At 36.8% G+C, this 22,984-nt stretch overlaps 1 protein-coding gene across 2 annotated transcripts; it reads left to right on the top strand.

Moving 5' to 3' along the window:
• The first annotated feature begins 4,479 nt into the window (after positions 1–4,479).
• LOC106066229 (uncharacterized) lies at positions 4,480–22,198 on the top strand. 2 transcript variants are annotated; one of them, XM_056042523.1, is made up of 8 exons: positions 4,483–5,221; positions 6,802–6,896; positions 9,378–9,509; positions 10,754–11,043; positions 13,461–13,565; positions 13,862–14,020; positions 16,178–16,392; positions 19,358–22,198. In XM_056042523.1, coding segments are annotated over exons 1-8 (1,161 nt in total). In that variant the 5' UTR covers positions 4,483–5,219; the 3' UTR covers positions 19,521–22,198. The 2 variants fall into 2 exon arrangements, with proteins under 2 accessions (XP_055898499.1, XP_055898498.1); XM_056042524.1 differs by lacking the exon at positions 9,378–9,509 and having other exon boundaries at positions 4,480–5,221.
• Positions 22,199–22,984: the final 786 nt, after the last annotated feature.

Raw genomic sequence — 22,984 nt, forward strand, 5'->3', positions numbered from 1 at the left:
TATCAATATAAATAAGTAGATTTTCTATTGTTTTCAAGAGTAACCATCTGTTACGTTCCTTTCTAAGATGAGACTCTTAGAACAGTACATTAACACTAAAACAACAACGTCATCGTTTAGAACTCATTTCATTTCCATCAACACTAGAACACTATTTCGTTTCTATTTCTCCATTTTGGTTCTCCTCTCCTTTCAACACGCATTCGCACCGTTCCACATTTACACTAACATGCGCACGTAACACCATCCATTGTTGTTGTACCTTTATGTCATAATTTAAAAATATTCTGCTTATATTTGTTCTCCGAAAACTTTTGTTCATCACAAATTTTATCTGACTCGTCCCCCCCCCCCCCAAACACAAACATACACTTTGTGGACGATTCTCATTAATGGAGTCTCCGGTGTACAAAATAAGTAAGTTTTCTTTTTTTTTATTTAAATAATGTTTCTTAAAAAGCTTTTAATTATTGGTGCGTACTTTTTAGCACTGCAGACGAAGCTCCTGTGCTTGTAGCAACCGACAGACGAACGGGTGAAAAAAAGCTAAAAACCTAACGTGGAAAGAGGCAAGGAAGCAGGTCAAGCTCGTCAGCTCTTGCCCCATTGGCCACATCGTTCCTTGCTTTCGCACGGAAAATGGCGGTATATAGGAAAGAATGGAAATTCTCCTAAGATCAGCTGATGACCAGGAAATATGGAAGGATTTTGTTACGCAAACTGTCACAGCATTCCTCTGACAGACAAAACGGTAGATTTCAATCGCCCGGATCTTCTGTTCGTTGATAAAAAAGAAAAAAAACGCTACCATTATCGACATAGCCGTACCACTGTCTCATAATTTAAGAAAAACTGAGATAGAAAAACAAAGAAAATATGGGAACCTAGGCTTGGAGATTTAGCGTCTATGGAAATTGTCCAAAATACCAAAATACCCCATTGTTATATCAACCGAGGGGATAATAACAACTGACCTCACAGACACCTTCAAGGCCCTTAACATTCCTAGGAACATCCTCGTTGCCTGTCAGAGGGCGGTACCGCTGCAGACCTGCCACATCACCAGAAAATTCCTCAGGGGAAACTGTTAAATGGACTACGATGCTCCTTCTTCCCTAATGTTATCAGAGCATGGAATGGGTTGCCTGAGCTAGCCAGGAAAACCAGTGACTTGGCAGAATTTAAGTCATTGGTTAACATGCTTGACTAGATTGATCTAGGAACGCGCGTAGGACGTAATCATCTTCTTTTTTTCATAAGATAAGAAATTAAAATAAAATGTTACAAAAATATTTGGCAATTCTATAATGTTTATATTTTAATCCATTCTGTTCCAGTCTACTCCGGTCTTTGTATTTGATCTTTCTGTAGCATCTTAGCTCCATTTTCTAGCATATACACCCAATTTTTCTATCCCCACATAACATACACACATATATGTGACTGTGTGCGTGTGCTAATAGGCCCTACACGGTTACAAAGAATTAAATACATCATAGACTTTAGAAAATGAATTACTTAACAAAGAAGTTAAAATGCGAATGTTTTATTCCATGTTTCTGTTCACCAGATTTGACCAATCAGTTTTGTTCACCATAACGACCAAATTGTTTTCATAGGAGCGTTACAGATTTCACATGCCTGGAAGTGATTTGAATGATGGCAGATATGTGAACATTAACAGGGGACAGAAAAGCCCAACCTACTTTAAACAATCTCATTAGATGTTCATTTATCATGTTAAACTACTGCATGAATGTGAATATATAATATACAATACATATGCTCACAGAATGTTGTGTAAAAAAATATATATATCTTTTCATTGATCTAAAACTCTGGCAACTTTTCTGGCCAAGACGTTTGAAATACTTAGACAGAGGGCCTGAACTACTTCACCTTCCTGGTTGTTTATGTTTGTGTTTATGGTCTGTCTGTCTGGTATAGATTGTGTACACGTTATTTCTCCCATTTCCCATTCTCGTGTGAAATTGAAACTTTGCACTTTTATTCATTATCCCTAAGAAAATATGACCCAGTTAAACAAATTAGTGATAATTCATTAATTTTGTTTGATATAGGAAAAGGGAAAGAAATCTTACAGTATAGAGACATGGCTGTAAATGTGCTGTTCTTTCCACTTTTAAAAGCTTTGTTTAATGTGATTTTAGAACCAGTAGCGCAGCTTGATAGTATACAAACGGCCTCCAAATTTCAATGGTCTTCATTATCGTTTCAATTTAAAATAAACAAGCAGAGTCCCTTTTAGACCTTGGGATCTATGTGGAATATAGTGTAAAGGCCACCTGTTTCTGTGGCACACGATTGATTGACCTAACGCTTCTGCTTTTCCCAAACTTATGTCAAATACTTATTAGAGTTGCGTCCTAAAAATCCGGATATTAAAAATCCCAGACTTTACAGGGTTTGGAACCCGACCCTTCGCTTCGGAAGCCAATCCCTTTACTACTCAGCCACCACACTCCTAAAGAGAAATAACTCTCTTGTTTACAGAGGAAACGAATTGTACAATAAAAAGATGACATCACAGGCCTATATATAAATAAGTAAAGATCATATCGTCATGTGAGTAACTGGTTTATAAGCTGTAAGAGAATGATTGGAGGCGCGGTGGCTGAGTCGTAAAGCGCTTGGTTTCCGAACCGGGGGTCCCAGGTTTGAATCCTGGTGAAGACTGTGGATTTTTAATTTCGGGATCTTTGTACGCCTCTGAGTTCAACCAGCTCTAATCGGTACCTAACATTAGTTGGGGGAAAGTAAAGGCGCTTGGTCGTTGTGCTGGCCACATGACACCCTCGTTAACCGTGGCCACAGAAACAGATGACCTTTACATGTTCTGCCCACAAGGTCCGAAAATGGGAACTTTTTAATTTTACTCATTAAAATATGCAAATTATTTCAGTTGAAGTGGAATAATAAAGTAATCTGCTCATACAATGAAATAGTTATTAATCAATCTTATAAAAGGGTTGTTTTTGAGAAAAAAAAATACCGTCTTCTATAGGCCTAATGTTATAAGCAGCCGTCTCATAAACCATAAGTCGAATTTATAATCACATCTTTGAGCTGTAGGCTACTTTAGTGCGCCATAAGGCTTGACAACTTGGGTCAATCACGTACATGATCGTATGGCAATAAATGTCTGACTTAAGCAAGCCTTGACAGTTCTGGAGCAATAATGGTTCGTTTATTTGGGAGCAGTGTGTGACTGATGGACGGGAGTTTAAGGCTGGTATAAAACTATAATAAAACTGTTATTGATGTCAGACTTGAATCAATTTCTGAAGTATCTAGTTAAAAGCAAGTCCAAATCTACAATTAGCCACACCAGATTCTGCCCCTTCTCAAGATTAAACCAAAACCAGTGACTCATTTGGGCGCATCCATTGCCTTTCGAGACAAAAGGAGCCATATATATATAAATCTACAATACCATTGTTTGCAAACTCTAATGCCTGATCAATTAAAACTATGGAAATAGTGATTGAATGCTTGGTTTCCGAACCTGGCGTTCTGGGTTCAAATCTCTGTGAAAACTGGGTTTTTGAATTTCGTGATTTTTAGGGCGCCCCTGAGTCCACTAAACTTTAATGGGTACCTTAGCTAGGAAAAGTAAAGGCGGTTGATTATTTTGCTGGCCTCATGACACCCTCATCGTTAACCGTTGGCCAAAAAAAAACAAAACAGATGACCTTAACATCATCTGCCTTATAGATTGCATGGTCTGAAAGAGGAACTTTAAATATTGAATCAAGGGGAGCTAGTCTCTAACAACTGTGTAATAAAAAACTTCTAATCTTAATAATTTCTAAAACAAAACATGTATTTATATGTAAGTTATAAATTGTAATTTGTAAGTAGCAATAAATATATTACATTTGAGAGACGATAAAGGCTGTAAATGTTCTTGAATCTCCTTGGTCTGTATCCATTAGTATTAGTGGGGAGACAGCTGCTTGAAATTGTATAGCTATTAATTCTAAACAATGCACCCTCCCCATGCTTTTTTCATTTTTTTATTTCATGGTATAGAAGAGCTTTTTTTCTTGTTGGTATGTCACAAAATGGACTAGGCAGATTTGTAACACAATATGAGTATCTGTATCTGTGTATCTAAACGTTTTGTCAAGGGTCGAGCAGCCAAAACACTTTTTTTTTCAATAGCTTTTGACATTTATAGAATTCTACCACGTCGTAATCAAACTGTATCGGCCCACTACTCAAATTATTACTATGCGTCTCTTCTGTATGTCAGATTTATTGTAGTTTTATGTAGAGACTATTGATCAGAGAGTTTTTGGTTAGTTTGCGTAAACTTTAAGGTTTAATTAATAAATCGATATGAAATTTCTAACATTGTATTTTATGTGCGTGCTTTTTTTTTTATCGCACTTTAACTTTATTTCTTTATTTCTTCATTCTCTCTCTCTCTTCTTCTGTCCTTCGCTTTTTCTTCTTCTCGCTAAGTTTTTTTTTTCTCTATCACCTTATAACACTTTCGCTTATTACTTTGTCTCTTTCTCCCCTCTTTTCATTCGCTTTTTTAATCTCTAATTTTCTTTTTCACTCTTAGTCCCCCTATGTCTGTTCCCCTCTGTTCCCCTCTGTTCCCCTCTTTCTCTGTCTCTCTCTCCCCTCTTCTTTTGTTGTCCACTGCAGACTACCTCGCTATGCGACCATATAATCTGGACTCTTACACTTAAGACGTTTATTTTTTGAAATAGCATCTAGATTGAGGCGCAGAGTCTGAAATTAACAATCTAGATTGGGGCGCAGTGTCTGAAATTAACAATCTAGATTGAGGAGCAGAGTCTGAAATTAACAATCTAGATTGAGGAGCAGAGTGTGAAATGAACAATCTAGATTGAGGAGCAGAGTCTGAAATTAACAATCTAGATTGAGGCGCAGGGTCTGAAATTAACAATCTAGATTGCAGCGCAGAGTCTGAGATTGTATGCCCATTACTTGAACATTGTATTCAGACGTAACAACATTTACTGTATCATGTTATAGACTGCAGCTGCTAAGGGTTTCATTTGTTCATTGTTTGAAATGTGTTTTTCACCAATGGGATCACAATACCATTGCCGTGTCTGACAACAGAGTCACCAAAACTGACGTGGTAATTTTCGCATAAGTGACCCTGAATCCAGTTTCAGTCAACATTACGGAATGTTTCTGCCACCGAGCAATACAACATGTAAGATCTTCAGTCTTATAATTGTGCATATTATAATTAGACTTTGATTTTAAATGGGATTACTTTTGGTGTTTAGTATACTTGTCTTGTATTTTACATACTCAAAGTGACATGTCATTATTATAAAATTTTGTTTTAAGTAACATTAATAGTTAATTAATAAGAAAAAAACAACATAATCCTTTACAAAACGATAAAGTCCACAAGTTATCTGCAAGAGTCAGATATTAATGCACAAGTTGTTAATTAATATGTTTCAATGCTCAATGGTTTTTGTTACATTCACTTTATTTTATTCATATTGACATGGAACCAATGTACGTAGATGAATTTTTTTTTTCTAAATAAGGTTTTAACTTGAAATGACGTACATAAACCCACTTGCTTTTCATAGGATTTGTTTATGACCTCTATGTGACGCACGTGACCGCATATCCAAATTCATTCTCATGTTTTTGTGAGTTGAATGGTAAAAAAGCGTCACAAGGTTTCTTTTTAAAGTAGACATTTCTGCATCTGGTTACGTTTAGCTTTACTTTTGCTTTCTGTTTACTGCTAGCTCTCTATATTTCCGCTGGCTTTATTTTTATTATTATTATAGCTTTTATATAGCTACTTTCAAGCTTATAGCATGCTCAGAACATGCATGCGCTTTTGGTCCAATCTCATTTGTGGACCAGTGAGGGGAAGGGGGTATCTAGGAGTTGGTCTTCCTTGCTGCCTCAGTAAACACAACTCTGCCCGAGTCGGGTATCGAACCTCGAGCCCCCTTCTAGGTAGCCAAGCCAAGCCAAGTTCAAGCGCACTTGGCCTCTTGACCACGCTGGCTTTATTTCTGCTGGCTTTATTTCAGCTGGCTTTATTTCCGCTGGCTTTATTTTCGCAGGCTTTATTTCCGCTGGCTTTATTTCCGCTGGCTTTACTTCTGCTGGCTTTACTTCTGCTGGCTTTATTTCCGCTGGCTTTACTTCCGCTGGCTTTACTTCCGCTGGATTTACTTCCGCTGGCTTTATTTCCGCTGGCTTTACTTCCGCTGGCTTTATTTCCGCTGGCTTTATTTCCGCTTGCTTTATTTCCGCTGGCTTTATTTCCGCTGGCTTTACTTCTGCTGGCTTTACTTCTGCTGGCTTTACTTCTGCTGGCTTTATTTCTGCTGGCTTTACTTCTGCTGGCTTTACTTCTGCTGGCTTTATTTCTGCTGGCTTTACTTCCGCTTCATCATGAACAAACGATGGCAAGACTGCACCACAAATAGCGATATCCTTGCGAATGCCAGCATGGACAGTACAGGGGAATGCTTACTGGGCATGGCATGTTTTCCATATGTTAGAAGACCATATGCCAAAGGCAATCTCTTGGGAGAGATGAAAGGTGATTGGCGTAACAAAGACAACGGCTATGTCTGCAGTGGATGTGGCAAAATATGTAGGTCGAAGCGGGGGCTACGTAGCCAAGTGAAATTATGTACTCTGTACTCCTCATTAATATGGCACTCTAAGAAAAATTCCTATTATTTATTAATATAATATATAGCTTATAGAGATACATAACTATAGATATATAACTTATTTGTTACAAAGGTATAAAAGATTCTATCTAGCTGTGACGTTGGCGTTAATGTCCTTGACATTGTACCTGGCTATAACACTCATCGCACCTTATAGAAGATCATTACGTAAGTCATTTATAATATATTTCTTTATATATATATATATATATATATATATATATATATATATATATATATATATATATATATATATATATATATCCGGGTCAGTTAAAAGATATTGAGGCTACACTAGTGACCTAACTAATTGTGCTTTTCTTATCGTCTGTCTCAATACTGTTGGGTTCATGCAGCAAGCCCTATAGCTCAGAAGTACAGTGGTTTCCAGATCAGGTAGTTCTTCCTACAGTTAGTCTTCTAAAAGCTAGCTTGGAGCCAGGAATTGCTTAAGCTTTCTGACAGTGCCGATCTTAGGTAATTGGAGGCCCTAGGCGAAGTGAATAGGGTAGCCCCCAACTGAAAAGGAAAAGAAAAAAAAACACATTAAGAACAAGAAATAGCAATGAATTTAAAAAAAAATTCCTGTATCTAGATCTAAATCAACAAAAAAGTTAAATTCATATAGCGCCGATATCACGAATGTGCTTTTTCTTATCTTATAAAATACAGACGTAACTTCAAAAAATAAGATGATTACATCCTATGCGTCGTGCTTCATGGACGATTCATAATCAACAGACTAAAATAATGTTTCGACATTTCACCAAAAGAAGGAAACAATGGTCTTCTAACATGTTGTGTAACAAGTAGATCTAAACATTAGTGTGTAAACCTTGAATCAGGTAGTCTTAGAGACTGGCTAGTACACATAGAGCCATAGAGTTCTGCTATGTTTGAGATTTGACCCATGTTTCCGCACTCTAAAAAAACTATTTTGAGTTCTAAACGAGGACCACCAATAGGAGGCACTAGGCGGCTGCTTAGTTTGCCTGCCCTTCTCCTGCTAAACTGTGCAGCTTTGAAACAAAGCATTCTCTTTCAATACTGAGACAAAGCACTCTCTTTCAATACTGAGACAAAGCACTCTCTTTCAATACTGAAACAAAGCATTCTCTTTCAATACTGAAACAATGCATTCTCTTTTAATGCTGAAACAAAGCATTCTTTCAATACTGAAACAAAGCATTCTCTTTCAATACTGAGACAAAGCACTCTCTTTCAATACTGAGACAAAGCACTCTCTTTCAATACTGAAACAAAGCATTCTCTTTCAATACTGAAACAAAGCATTCTCTTTTAATGCTGAAACAAAGCATTCTTTCAATACTGAAACAAAGCATTCTCTTTCAATACTGAGACAAAGCACTCTCTTTCAATACTGAAACAAAGCACTCTCTTTCAATACTGAAACAAAGCATTCTCTTTCAATACTGAAATAATGCATTCTCGTTCAATACTGAAATAAAGCATTCTCTTTCAATACTGAAATAAAGCACTCTCTTTCAATACTGAAACAAAGCATTCTCTTTCAATACTGAAACAAAGCATTCTCTTTCAATACTGAAATAAAACATTCTCGTTTAATACTGAAACAAAGCATTCTCTTTCAATACTGAAATATAGCATTCTCGTTCAATACTGAAATAAAGCATTCTCTTTCAATACTGAAATAAAGCACTCTCTTTCAATACTGAGACAAAGCACTCTCTTTCAATACTGAAACAAAGCATTCTCTTTCAATACTGAAACAAAGCATTCTCTTTTAATGCTGAAACAAAGCATTCTTTCAATACTGAAACAAAGCATTCTCTTTCAATACTGAGACAAAGCACTCTCTTTCAATACTGAAACAAAGCACTCTCTTTCAATACTGAAACAAAGCATTCTCTTTCAATACTGAAATAAAGCATTCTCGTTCAATACTGAAATAAAGCATTCTCTTTCAATACTGAAATAAAGCACTCTCTTTCAATACTGAAACAAAGCATTCTCTTTCAATACTGAAACAAAGCATTCTCTTTCAATACTGAAATAAAACATTCTCGTTTAATACTGAAACAAAGCATTCTCTTTCAATACTGAAATATAGCATTCTCGTTCAATACTGAAATAAAGCATTCTCTTTCAATACTGAAATAAAGCATTCTCTTTCAATACTGAAATAAAGCACTCTCTTTCAATACTGAAACAAAGCATTCTCTTTCAATGCTGAAACAAAGCATTCTCTTTCAATACTGAAATAAAACATTCTCGTTCAATACTGAAACAAAGCCATGTGTTGCTAGTTTTAATTGTAATCTTCTGAAACTTATGTTATTAATTCGATGGTCTCGATGGTTAGGGTTCGAAATCCGCCCACCGCTATCCCCCCCCCCCTGTCGTTTTGCGGGAGGTTTGGAAGGAACATTCGAAACATGTCAAAATATTTTTATGGATCATTTTTAAAGATTATTATAGAAAATAATTCACTATTAGAGCAGTCACAACAACATCAACTTCATATAGTGTTTTCGTTCCAGTGCTTTTTAAAAAAACAAACAATTAAAATTGATTAATGTTGGAAATTATTGGCCGCGACTCCAGATCTTTATCTGTAACAGCTGTTCTTTAAATGATTTAAATAATAAACATGCTTCTTTCCGGTAGGTGAATTTCAAAATCCGCCAACGACTGAAGGTTTGCTCGATTCCTTGACCGATACGCTGAGGGTAATGTTGAATAAGAAAACAGATATGGAATTTTTTAATGTCACGGCAGACTGCAGGTTTACTTCTAAGGGTAAGTGGATTGAGCAAATTAAGTTACTTTATCTACTTATAGAGTCAGGGCCGGTCTTAGATATGGGCAAACTAGGCAGACACCTAGGGCTTCGAAACAATTTTTTTTAGAGAAGAAATACAAAAAACGTTCCCCAGTGTTGAAGTACATCAGGTTTTAAATAAAAGGCGTGTGTTTTTTTTTTCGCTTATTTTTTATTTTTCTGTTTCATTTGGGGCCACCAAATTCGCTTCGCATAGGGCAACCATTATCCATTAGCCGGCCCTGATAGAGTTACCTTAAACATATAAATTTACCTTAAATTTATAGTTACCTTAAATGCAGAGTTAGTTAATTATATCTATGCATGGCCGCCTTCACTTGTTAAGCGTCTATGGATCATTTCATAGAAATGAGATAAATGCCTGGACATTAGTTATAGCAGTAACCCAGTTGCTCACACAGTAGTTCCCCCTCGCCACGCTGATGATATCTGTCCAACGAACGGCCGGTGCAATTACAGTTTGCACGTACGACATTTGCAGTTCGAGATTCGAACCCATCACCCCACGCTTGGAAGCCAAGCGCTTAACCACTCAGCCACCGCGCCCCCATATCCATTAGATTTTCTTTTGGTCTCAAATGTGTACCCAGCGGCCTTTGCGAGTGACCTCCAGCTGTCTCGTTCTGAGACGGCATGCAACCAGGTACTCTCTACTATGTCAGCTAAGGCAAGTTGTCGCCTAAGCTGGTCTTTGAAGCGATTCCGTGGGGCACCTCTGTTACGTCGACCACCTTTTAGCTCACCAAAAAAGACTTGTGGCATTCGTTCGTGCCCTGCCCAGCGTAAATGTTCGGACCATAAGAAGTCCTTCTATACCAGCGGTTCTCAACCTTTTAAGCTCGGCGACCCCTTTTTACAATTCCTTACTTTGCCGCGACCCCCCCCCCCCACCCTCACACACACAGCAATAGAAGAATCCATATTTTCGATGGTCTTAGGCGACCCCTGGCAATTCGTCAATCGACCCCCCAAAGGGGCCGTGTCTCACAGGTTCAGAACCCCTGCTCTATACTGTTCATACCGGCGTTCGCAAGGAACATCGCACTATAAACACTGATGTCCTAGTGGATCATAAACTATAATGAAACAAAAACAAAACAATAAAGAAACCAAATTCTTTGCTATGGTCTCAAGTTACCTAGTACTAAAACTATCTCGCCTTGTTATCAATGCATTTAACTCTTACCAATTTAATTTACAGCATGTCAACCTGAGAACTGCTTCCGGCCGATCAGTTTAAACCCGAAAGAGAGAATCTGGGATTTGCTGTCACCGGAACTGACACTGACAGAAGAGAATCGTCACCTAATTGAGGATCTCTCGTCCACCATCCCAGTCAGTGATGTGATATTTGTGACAGCCACGTCCGATAACCACTTCGACGAGACACAGGCCGCCGTTCACAGTCTGCACACAGTTGTCTACCCTAGAGTTCAAAATATGGTCCTGGTCATATTTGATATAGGGCTAACAAATGGACGAAGAGAAAAAGTAATAGTGTTGGTTCGGAACGCAGGGCCGGACTTAGGCAAAGGCAAATTAGGCAGCTGACTAGGGGCCTCTAATTGGTGGGAGCCTCGCACAGGACTTAAAAAAAATTACAGAAAAATTTGAGAAACTTGGATAAGATCTCAAACATAATGGAGTACTATGACTCCATGTTAAATAGTCTCTGTCTCTACTTTTGAGGCACATTAAATTTTAGTTATTTGTCGATTTAAATATAGACGGGCAGGTTCTTCTTCTTCTTCTTAAACTGTCAGGTAGAGTTGAGCCGTCGGCTCTTGGAACTCTAGGCCAGCAAAAGTGAACAAGATCTCCCTCTCACCGGCCTGAATGAGAACAGTGTACACTGTTCTATTCTATCTGACGGGTGGGTCAGACTCGCGGCAAGAGACCGCATACACTAAGACCCCCGCCACTTTCCGTTTCTATACCAGGCTAACTATGCGGGACACGCCATTTATGTAATGGCCCCTTGAGGAACAGCGCCTGGATTGTGACAAGGTTGTGGGAGCTTTCTTACAACTCCGCGCAGTGCAATGAGGATGCTCTCGCACCCCCATAGGCACCCCCACGGGAGTCTTGTTTTGCTACCCTTTAGCCTAATCGTTTCCTCTTACTATCGTTTCCACCCTGGCGCCACCATGAGGCAGGGTAACATGCCCGGGGCAGGTTATTAATAAATTACGTAAAAAAAATTTTTTTTTTCACTGTTTCTTTTTTTTTTTTTTATTTCATTTGGGGCCACCAAATTCACTTCGCTTAGGGCCTGATTAGGGACTCGAATTATCTAAGCCCGGCTCTGCTGAACGAGAGTTCAAGTATATAAATAGATTTAATATATAAACTACGTAATACTAATAATACAGAAATGGAGCCTTCTATCTATATAGTGGAATCAAAATTACTGTATCAATGCTATTATTACATCTAGCATATCAACTTATCTGTTTTAGTTAATTGCCTGGCCGAGTGATAAACGCTTAGATTAAGAACCGACTGAGTCTCGAGTTTGAATTCCAACGACGAAATGCAGTCACTTAGAATAAGGCCGCCCATAAGTCCACTTCACACTATTGGGTATCTGGCAATAGTCGATGAAAGTAAAAGTGGTTGGTTTTTATATTATCTGCCCCATGGGTCACAAGGCTAGAGTGGAGAACTTTACTTATTATGTACTAGCATTTCATATCTACAAATTAATAGAAACACATACGCTCATATAGAGATGTTAAAGAAATTTGTTATAAATATACGTACATTGTACTATTTTTTATAGCAATGTTACCTCCATTATTACTTTCAAATTAGCGATTTGCATATAGTTAAAAACATTGTGAATATATCAAATTATAATGTCTCTTTGGTATTGACTTTGACACTAGAGTGGTCTGAAAGGAATGACGTGTGATTTTAAACCAGCGCCCTCTATGGTCTGTAGGTCTCATGGGATGGGGGATGTATACCAATCAAATATCTCAAATTAGGACAAATTGGAAGGGGCCTACACCACTTTTTTTATGGGCTTTATGCCTCTACTTAGGGGGATGGGCTTCGAGACTCGTTTTGGTTATTCCAACCACCGATAATAATTTTTTTAACGCCATTGATATGAATTTGGAATCGTGTACCATATAGTGCTAATGACCAATCATGCTGGATTGACTTTATAAAAAAAAAATAAACAAGTTCGAATCAAACAAGCAATCGTATCTTATCTTATATAATACAGACGTTACTTCAAAAAAGAAGATGATTACGTCCTACGCGTCATGCATCTAGTCATGCATGTTAACAAATGACTTAAATTCTGCCAAGTTACTGGTTTTCCTGGTTGGCTCAGGCAACCCATTCCATGCTCGAGTAGCACTAGGGAAGAAGGAGTATTTGTACAAATTTGTCCTAGCATATAGAACGAGGAATGTGCCTTTATCTTTGTGTCTTTCTGAGTATTTTATTTGATTTTGTTTTTGTATTTGGAGATTATGGTTCAGTATTTTATATGAGAAATGTGTGTGTATTTCAAATTAATACGAAACTATTGACGCATTTTTTAATCAGTTTTTTGACAACAAACAATGGTAGATTGTCATACATGGTGGAAAATCTATAAATAGCAAGCTTTTCGGTGTATGCGGTGTACAAAATAAAGGAGATGTTATTTTTTAACGTTACATGAGTATTATTGTGCACCACTTAGCGCTACATAATCAACACTCTTTGTAGCTTTCATTAGTTGGCAACGTTTAAATCTCAGCTTAGCGTCCTTGACATTGTTTTAGTTTATCGTGAAAGTCTGCCGTAGAAGAAAAATACACACACATACACAAGCTACACTATTCTTTGCTTGTCCTGATGCACTCAGATTTATTTCACCAGTCTATGCATTGATGTCTTTACTTCAGACTGAAAAGGCTTGCAAGTGTCATGTAGTTGTTTTTCCATTTGAGCGTTTTCCAAAATTCTTCAGAGAACGAGGATGTTACACGTGGAAACCTCTCATTGTCATGGTAACGCTTCACTTTTCATAAGTTTGAGTTGAATAAAAAGTGCAGTGGCGTAGCTAGGGGTTTTAGGAGCCCGGGCGGGTTAACCTCTTTAGGGGAGGGGGGGGCCTGCATTTTGACATTCGACACCATAACATGAGATAATGGCGATAATATTTAATGTAAAAACACATTTCGGGCACTCATTTGGGGACGCCACTAATCTGGGGGCCCGGGGATGTTTACATTTGGACCCACCCTAGCTACGCCAATGAAAAAGTTTGTCTTGTATAGTTTAATTAATTTTTTTTTAATTGAAGGCCTCCATGATGAAAGCGAGAAAGTTGGTCGTGTATCAAGATGCTTCCATCTCCTGGAAAGACCCCGTGCTAGAGCTACTAGACAGGGGAGATAAACTAGGCCTTCAGCTCTGGGGCGCCAAGATAATGCATAATATCCCAGTGGCAACTCTGAAAGGTGTAAGAAAGTCTACGTTATTTAGATATTGAATAGATTCATTTCAAGCTTTGTTTTTTGTTTTACAATGCCTCTATTCAACTCAAAACTATATGAAAACTTGATCTTCTGGGTGGTTGGGGAAGAAGGGGCGGGGCTCAAAAACCTCGACAATGATCTCAAAAGATTCTGTATATCTTTGGAAAAAGAATTACTAGCTCATTGGCCACATATGGAAAACTCTGGTTTGACGGTTATAATTTTTCAAAGTAAAAAAAGAAAAATATAAATTTGGCTAGAACACAAGAAGATATTTATCTTGAACGAAATTCGGGTATTTCCGCATGCAGGAATTATTCATTCCAGAGTTTAATAAATTGATGATTATAGACATTTTGCTCATTGTATTCTAAGTCTAGCTATAAGTGTATGTAGTCAGTGACGTAGCTAGCGTGGATAGAGGGGTGGGGAGAATTTGAAAATGAGTGTTTTTTACATTAAAATATTACGCAAAATGCGTGGGCACCAAAAGAGGTCAAGCCCCCTTTCCCGACCCCAAATGGTGGAAAGTTTCTGGCTACGCCCCTGTATGTAGTTTACGATTCAATAAAGTCTAGTAGATCTATACATTCGCTTACACCTGAATTCTTTCTCGGGGTGTTATGATTCTAACATTCATTAGTTGCCAGTAACACAGACTAAAAACGCAAAATTTTAATAATGTAATGTAATGTAATTATAATAATGTAATAATAAAAGCAAACTATCATGGAATCCCCATATTGATGAAACTATAAAAAAAGAAATTTCTATAGATCAAATAAGAACATAAAACTAAAATGTTATTTAACCTTGGTCAGGCCAATAAAAGAATATGTATCCTCTGTTCGGGACCCCCTCAATTCAAGAAAGCATTAAGAAACTGGAACAGACACAAAATAGAGCAGTGAGATTCATAACATACGAATATTCACATTTGACTAGAGTAACACCTTTAGTAAAATCACTAAATTTAGAAAGCCTTCAGGATAGAAAACTTAAAAGTAAAGTAGCAATTATAAATAAAACACTGAACCATAATCTTCAAATACAAAAATAAATTTAATAAAATACTCAGAAAGACACAAAGATAAAGGCACATTCCTCGTTCCATATGCTAGGACAAATTTGTACAAATACTCCTTCTTCCCTAACGCTATTAAAGTATGGAATGGGTTACCTGAGCTAGCCAGGAAAACCAGTGACTTTGTAGAATTTAGGTCATTGGTTAACATGCATGAGTATCTTCTTTTTTTTAGGTAATGTCTGTATTATATAAGGTTAGTTATTAATTCTATCTCTCCGTAATTATTATCCATGATCCGAACGAATTATTCATTTTACTCATTTGTAGTTCACTTTCCTGTTATGATTAAACTTCAATAACTTTGTAATCAGAAAATATTTTATTTGGTTTAGAAATAAATGAGAATGCGTGCTCTTTCTAAATAACATAAATTAATGTTTATAAGACCAAAATTTCTAAAAAATATAGTTGACGGTACTTACGTCCCTTTGACCTCAAAAAAAGAAAAAAATCTGTTGTTTTGTATTTCTAAATAATGTACGTATTGTACATATAGATTTCATCTTTACACACCACATTTGTAGTTGCGTTTACATTGTAACTGCTTGTTGATATTCAGGTTTGTTATGTTGTATCACCATACAGCTATTCCAACTAAAATTTTGTTAGATTCTAACTCCATACAGCTATTCCAACTAAAACTTTGTTAGATTCTAACTCCATACAGCTATTCCAACTAAAACTTTGATAGATTCTAACTCCATACAGCTATTCCAACTAAATCTTTGTTAGATTCTAACTCCTTACAGCTGGTCCAACTAAATCTTTGTTAGATTCTAACTCCATACAGCTATTCCAACTAAATCTTTGTTAGATTCTAACTCCATACAGCTATTCCAACTAAATCTTTGTTAGATTCTAACTCCATACAGCTAGTCCAACTAAATCTTTGTTAGATTCTAGCTCCATACAACCATTGCAACTAAACGTATATTATATGTTCATCCTGTCACGTGTAAATGCTACCCAAGTTACTTGCGTGGCATGTAAGAGAACGAGACTTACCCAAACTCATTCAATTAAGTGCTTTTATTGATGACGTCATTTCTCTCAGATGTTTGACTACATGGGAGACTTGCCTTGTGCGTACCTCAACTACACACAGATACAGAGTGGAATCATCGTGCTGAAGAAAGCGCCATTTATAGTCAGAGCTATCCTAGAACCTTGGGCCAAGTGTGGCTTTGAAAAGGATTGCTTCTGTCCCAATACAACGATAAACAGTGCGAACTGTCAAGGCAAATATAATATATTACATTGGTGTCATAGGTAAGTGATGTGCATTTTTATAGTTAGGCTTATTAATTTGGATAGGTCAGTGGTATTTATGTTAATTTTAGACCACATATGCCCTGCTACAAACACACAATCATGTGTTTGTATACCCACACCCATACTATATATACTCACCACAGACGGTTCTCAAGTCAACCATTTATCTGCTATACTGGGATAGACCTATTTTAACTGACAAGACAGTGTATATTAGTCGACAACATTTACTCAATGGTCATCAACCTCGCGGAAAAGCTATCCCAGAAAAAGTTGAAAGTGAAAAATGAAAATATGAATACCTAAGCTTAGAGATCAAGGATGGCTGCCTAGTCGTGCGGTTTGCGCGCTGGACTGTCGTTTGGATTTATCGATGGTCCTGGATTCAAACCCTGCCCGCTCCCATCCACCGTCGTCCTGCGGGAGGTTTGGACTAGAAACTCCAATCTTCAACTCTGAAGGAACATCCGAAACATGTAAAACAAACAACATTTTTAAGCGACTATGGAAGTTGTCTAAATTAACAATGTACCCTGTTGATATATCAACCGAAGGGACAGTGACAACTGACCACGCAAACGCATTCAAGTGCATAAAATCGATTCTAAGTGCCTGTCAGAGGGTGGTACAGGTGCTGACCTTCCAGATTAACAGTAAATTCCTAAGTGGACACTGTTAAGGTCGTTGTGCTGGCCACATGACACCCTCGCTAACCGAGGACCACAAAGCTGATAACCTTCACATCATCAGCTTTATAGATTGCAAGGTCTGAAAGGGGAACTTTCTTTTGGACACTGTTTAAAGGACTACGGTGAATTTTAAGGAAATACTGTAATAAAGCTGCTACACATTTTAGACCAAGAGGAAATAAATTACTGAGGACAAATAACTTTTGCCCACCATCGGCAGACAACGGTTATGTTTGCGCTGAATGTGGCAAAAAAATGTAGGTCACGGCTAGGACTTTGTATCAACGTAAAATTAATGTTTTGCAGTTCAATTTAATCTATGAACGCAAAGACAAGCCAACTTAATGTCAATGGCAATTAAAAAGTTGATTAGCACATTATGTTTCATCCGCTCTTTGATTTGTAAGATCCACTTTGCGTTCTTAAAGTAGTAAAATTCAATAAGAGAGAAAAAGAAGAGCAAGTGATATAGAGAAATTCAGTGGCCAATAATGGAGGCTAACGAAAGTAAAGCAGAGCTGAAGCACTCATGGGTGAAACTAAAAACCATTGAAGTAAACAGAAAGACACAAAGACAGAGGCACATTTCTTATTCCTTATGCTAGAACAAATTCGTACAAGTGCTCCTTCTTTCCTAGTGCCATTAGATAATGGAATGGATTGCCTGAATCAGCTAGGAAAACCAACGACTTAGCAGAGTTTAAGTCATTGTTTAACATGCATGTCTAGATTGGCACATGAAACGCGTAGGACGTAATTATTTTCTTTTTTTGAAGTAACGTCTGTAATATATAAGATAAGATAAGAAATGATAAGATAAGATAAGATAAGAAGGATAAATTAAAGACGTATGATATTTAGAGTGAAGTAGTGGTCTTGGTTCGCTACTGAGCAGCAAGATTAAAGAGTCATTGTCATCATCACCACTGCGCATGTCCAGCAAAGACAAATTGACTGTACTTTTCTTTCGACCACCTGCGAAACTAAATATCCTTTCAATAATCTATCAAAATCACAATTTAACATTTTAGAGCACAATTAATAAACATATACAATGTTGTTGTGTTTTGGCTTCGTTTCCCAAGCAAAAAATATTAAATTATATGGATTGATCTCTTGTATTTTAACGTCCTAATCATTATTTTTTACAAACGTATATCAAAGCACTCTGTGTCTTTCTGTCTGTCAGTTGTCTGTCTGTCTGGTCAAAAGTTTGTACACGTTAATTTCTGCCACACCCAAACTGAAATTTTGCACATTTATTTATTTTACGTGACAACACAAAAAATCAACTTCTTAAATAACTATTGGTAATTAAATTATTTTGTTTGGTATCTCAAACAAGGGAGAGAATTTGCACTTGACTGAAGTGGTGGCATAAGCTGAATTAGTCCCCTTTATACGGTGTCTTAGTGAACACAGCCTATAGAAGACTATAGAGACTATAGAAACAATAGATAACTCTACAATCTTCCATGTTCTTAGGCTCCCTACTAGCAGAGTGGGTTACCCGTTGACGTGTTGGCTTGAGAAGCCTAAGAAGGCTTGAGACATGAGTTGGAATTCAGGCCATTCCCCCTTTATTATTTTTAATAATAATAATCTTTATTATCCATAAGGAAATTTGTCTTACAATTTGTGCATTACACCAAACAAAACATTATAATTATAGAAAACCCAAATATACGTTCACACAAGACTCACTCATAATTTACATAAGAAAAATTTTATCAGATAATTTCTATTTAATGATTTGATTGCCAGGCGAACGAAAGAGTGTTTGTGTCTGTTTGTCTTTGCTATCGGTGTCTTGTATCTCTTTTGTGATGGTAAAATCACAAAATCCTGACCCAAAGGGTGATATTTCATTTCTAGAATCTTTTTAGCTTTTTTTATGAATGTTTGTCTCAAACAGATGCTCTAATTGGTTTTGTTTTTTTGCCAATGATTTTTCCTTTTTTATTCTTAGTCTAGATCTATTACAAATTTAATTACATGACTGATCCCAACTAATTGATACAAGTACGCTTAATATTAAGCTTTGCTTTTTATAAAAGTATTTTTCGTTGTTTTTCTTGTTAAAAAATAAAATGTGTAAATTGAAAGACAAGCTATATTATTCATAACTTCAAATACTGTTTTAATAACATTAAAATAATGGCCTTATGTTTCCTCCGACAACTACACACCAACATCTACACATCCGGTACTGTATATTTGAGAAACTAAAATGACACGTTTTCGATTGATAGGTGCGCATTTATTTTGCACAGGTTCGACCAATCCGCACTGTCTATGATTGTAACCAAACTGTTCGCCACTGAACGCTACAGATACCACATGAAAGATACAGAAAGCGAAGATGACCGATTTGTCAAGATTAACAGGCATCAAAGAGAGGGCAAATACTTTGATCAGTTGTTAGCGAATTCTTGACCGGTGGACACAAAGATGTGTACCAAAGGTCAAATTCAAATGGCTAAATTTTAGGAACTTAGGGTTAGGATTATTTAAAAACATCTAGCAAATAAAAGTGCATCGTGCTTTCTATATATAGCGAAACAGTAGTGGAATATATCATTTTTATAACAAAGTAATATGTGTGTACAGTGACGTCATAGTTGGGTGAAAAAAAAAGCGAAAAAAAAAAGCGTGTGAACCGAACCGGATGGCACTGAAAATAGTAAAACCGCTGTAGAGATATTAATTACTATATCTTTTGGAATTGAAGCAAAAGAAACAAGTATAATGTTTATTAATATCAGGTGACCGAGCCTCGCTCGGATGAATAATTTGTTAAGGAAGGATATATACCCGAAGTCATTTTGAGAATATTTTTGTACCAGGTGGCCGAACCTCGCTCTGTTAAATAATTTCGGAAGGTTATATACCCGAAGTCATTTTGGGAATATTCTTGTAATTACGAAAATGAACGATCGGATAAAGACTACTAATCTGAAGAGTTGTTTTAGTGTTCTGTTAGTTCTAATTGTAGGCCTAATTGTACATGTCGATTAAATTTAAAGTCTTTTAAGTCCTCCTACAGTCTAGACAAACTACAGCTCACGTCCGTCTTATAGTTTTACAATCTATCTTTTGCGTAAAACTATTGTAGGCTTACTATTATTGGCTTGGAAGAAAGTCTTTGCAATGTAACTTCTCTACGTTATAGGGTAAAACATGCACTTAGTGACAAAGTAAAATGGCGCATTTTTTCTTATTAGACTTAAATCATGGCATTAGTTTTCTAAAGAAACGTTTCCGTGGGGCACCTCTGTTACGCCAAACAATATGCTCGTTACCCATACGGGATACGTGCCCTGCCCAGCCTGACAGTCGGACTATAGGAAGTTCATACCGGCTTTTGCCATCCATCCATCCTTGTGGTACTATGGCCTGCTTTTACACATCCATCCATTCAGATCTCTCCTGGCCCTAACTCCAAGCTTTTTACCGAGGTTTATAGTTAAATCAAAAGAGGCTGCAGTGTACTCAAACTCGTTGACCGCTAGATGGATATCATGTTAAGTGTGAGCAAGTAAGGCGTAGAGAAGCTGTGTTATGACCAGTTCCTTTGTTTTGGTACAGGAGAGGTAGACACTGAAGCATGAACACATGGTAATAATTCACCAGCAAAATAATAATAATAATAAGGCTTGTCTTAGAGTCCGAAAATTAATGAGGATTGCAGCTGTGACCTACATATCTTGCCACATCCAGGGCAAGCATAACCATTGTCCGCGATGCTCGATTAAGATTTTCTTTTAGCGTCTGCGTCTGTCCTCGGCAGCAAATTTTCTTTTGGTCTCAAATGTGTATCCGCGGCCTTTGTATAGAGGGAATTCTTTAAGTCCGACAGTTACGCTGGACAGAGCAGTATCCTGTATGGGAGACGAATCTCAGACGAACGCATGCCAAAGGCAGGATTTTTTGGTGAGCTAAAAAGTGGTCGACGTAACACCGAAACCCTTAAAAGACCAGCTTATGGCGCAAACTTGACTTAGCTGACATAGAAGAGAGCACATGGTTGCATGCAACCTCAGAACGAGACAGCTGGAGGTCACCAGCAAAATAAACAACAAAGTAAAAGGTATCTACACCGCTCTACACAATTAAAGTGTAAACAACTTATTTAGCACTTAAAACACAATAACTAATCATATATCGGCACATTTAATTTCATTACTTTTCTTTCATAGTTCTATAATAAATCAATCTACAGTAAGATGGTGCGCAAATGTTTAATTAGGTCTATTGATCCTTTAAAACTCGTTCTTGTTTGCAAAGAAATATTTTAGTATACTGCGGTAAGCCTAGTGACGTAAACAGCGTTTTTCCCGTTTACGTCATGGAAAATTTTCATTCATAAAACATTCTAGCCAAAATTAATTTTTCGATAATGAGGCATTTTCAAACTGATATAACGGTCGACCTCGAGTTTTCCCAATGTGGCCAATGAGTTGAGAATTTTTTTCTTACTAATATGCACATACCTTGAAATTTTAAAGAAAATCGTTAGAGCCGTTTTCGAAATAAAATTTATATATATATATAAATATAAATATATATACATACATACATACAAGAATTGCTCGCTTAAGAGTATAGGATATGCTATATACAATGTAGGCTCTATAATAACATATCGTAGTAGACACTCCATCGCACAGGTGAAAAAAAAAGGCAAAATATTGTAGTGGATACTACATAATGCAGGTGATAAAAGACAAATAACTGTCATCATCTTCTTTGTTGTTTTTTTTTGAAGTAACGTCTTTATTTTATAAGATAAGATAAGCATGAGCTTTACATCAACTTAACCCATAGATCGTAAAGTCTGACAAAAGTATCTACCCATATATCTGTAAGTTTCTCCTCGCGATTTTACCCCCACTTTGTTTTAGGCCTGTTTTCAAAAACTTTGTTTCAGTTAAAAACTAGAACCACTAAAGATCTTAACGAATCAATACGTCAATAATCACACACACTTCCACTTATAACATTATCTTAATTTACTGTATAGCGATTTTATTAAGAGGATGGATGTTTCTATAAGGTCTGTTGGTTTGTCCAACATGTGATTAGCTAAAACACATTAAACACATTTAATTTTCTTTACATCTTATGACTATTTTTGTGTATGAATATTGTTGTTATCATTGTTTCCTCAAAAATTAGTTAATTAGTCATACAAATATATAAAGATGATTATATATATATATATTTACCAACTTCTTAGACATTCAACTATTTCTTTCTACAGATGTTTTTTTCTCACAATAAGAAACCAATGTCTGATAGTTCGAAATGCATTTTTTTTTACTTAAAGAGCTATAAACCATGTATTGAAATAAATAATAATTTTTTACAAAAATATATATTTAAAAAATAACCGCATATCTTGCATTTTATTGTTCCTTGATGTTTGCTTTGTTATGTGATAGGCCTTGAACTTATAGTTGTTGATGGCTGTCTGACTTGGACAGATTTCTCTGGAGATGTCTGGGTTCCTTGTACGGGTGTATTAGATTCGCTTAAACTACGAAGTAACGATTAACAAGTAGAAAGACTAAGACCAGACTGTTATAGACTTGAATGAAGTTTAATACGGAAAAGGTCACAGTCGAGTCTATGTCCGTAATACGAAGTTATCCCCCTTAAAGTCCAAACACCAACTGACTAATAATAGCATAAATAGACTGTAACCCACTAAGCCGTGACTGGCCCGTGACGTCACTAAATTACCACATTTAAAGGAACTTTTTGAACAAACGTGCCTAAGAAAAATCGAAAAAATCTTGGAAGACAACGGCCACCCGCTCCATCAGAACTACGCCAGGTCGTCGCGAAGTGGGCGACTGCTGTCAATCAAAACAAGAACGGAGCGGTACAAAAACTCG

The sequence above is a fragment of the Biomphalaria glabrata genome, chromosome 9 (assembly GCF_947242115.1).
Source record: "Biomphalaria glabrata chromosome 9, xgBioGlab47.1, whole genome shotgun sequence".
Taxonomy (NCBI): Eukaryota; Metazoa; Mollusca; class Gastropoda; family Planorbidae; genus Biomphalaria; species Biomphalaria glabrata.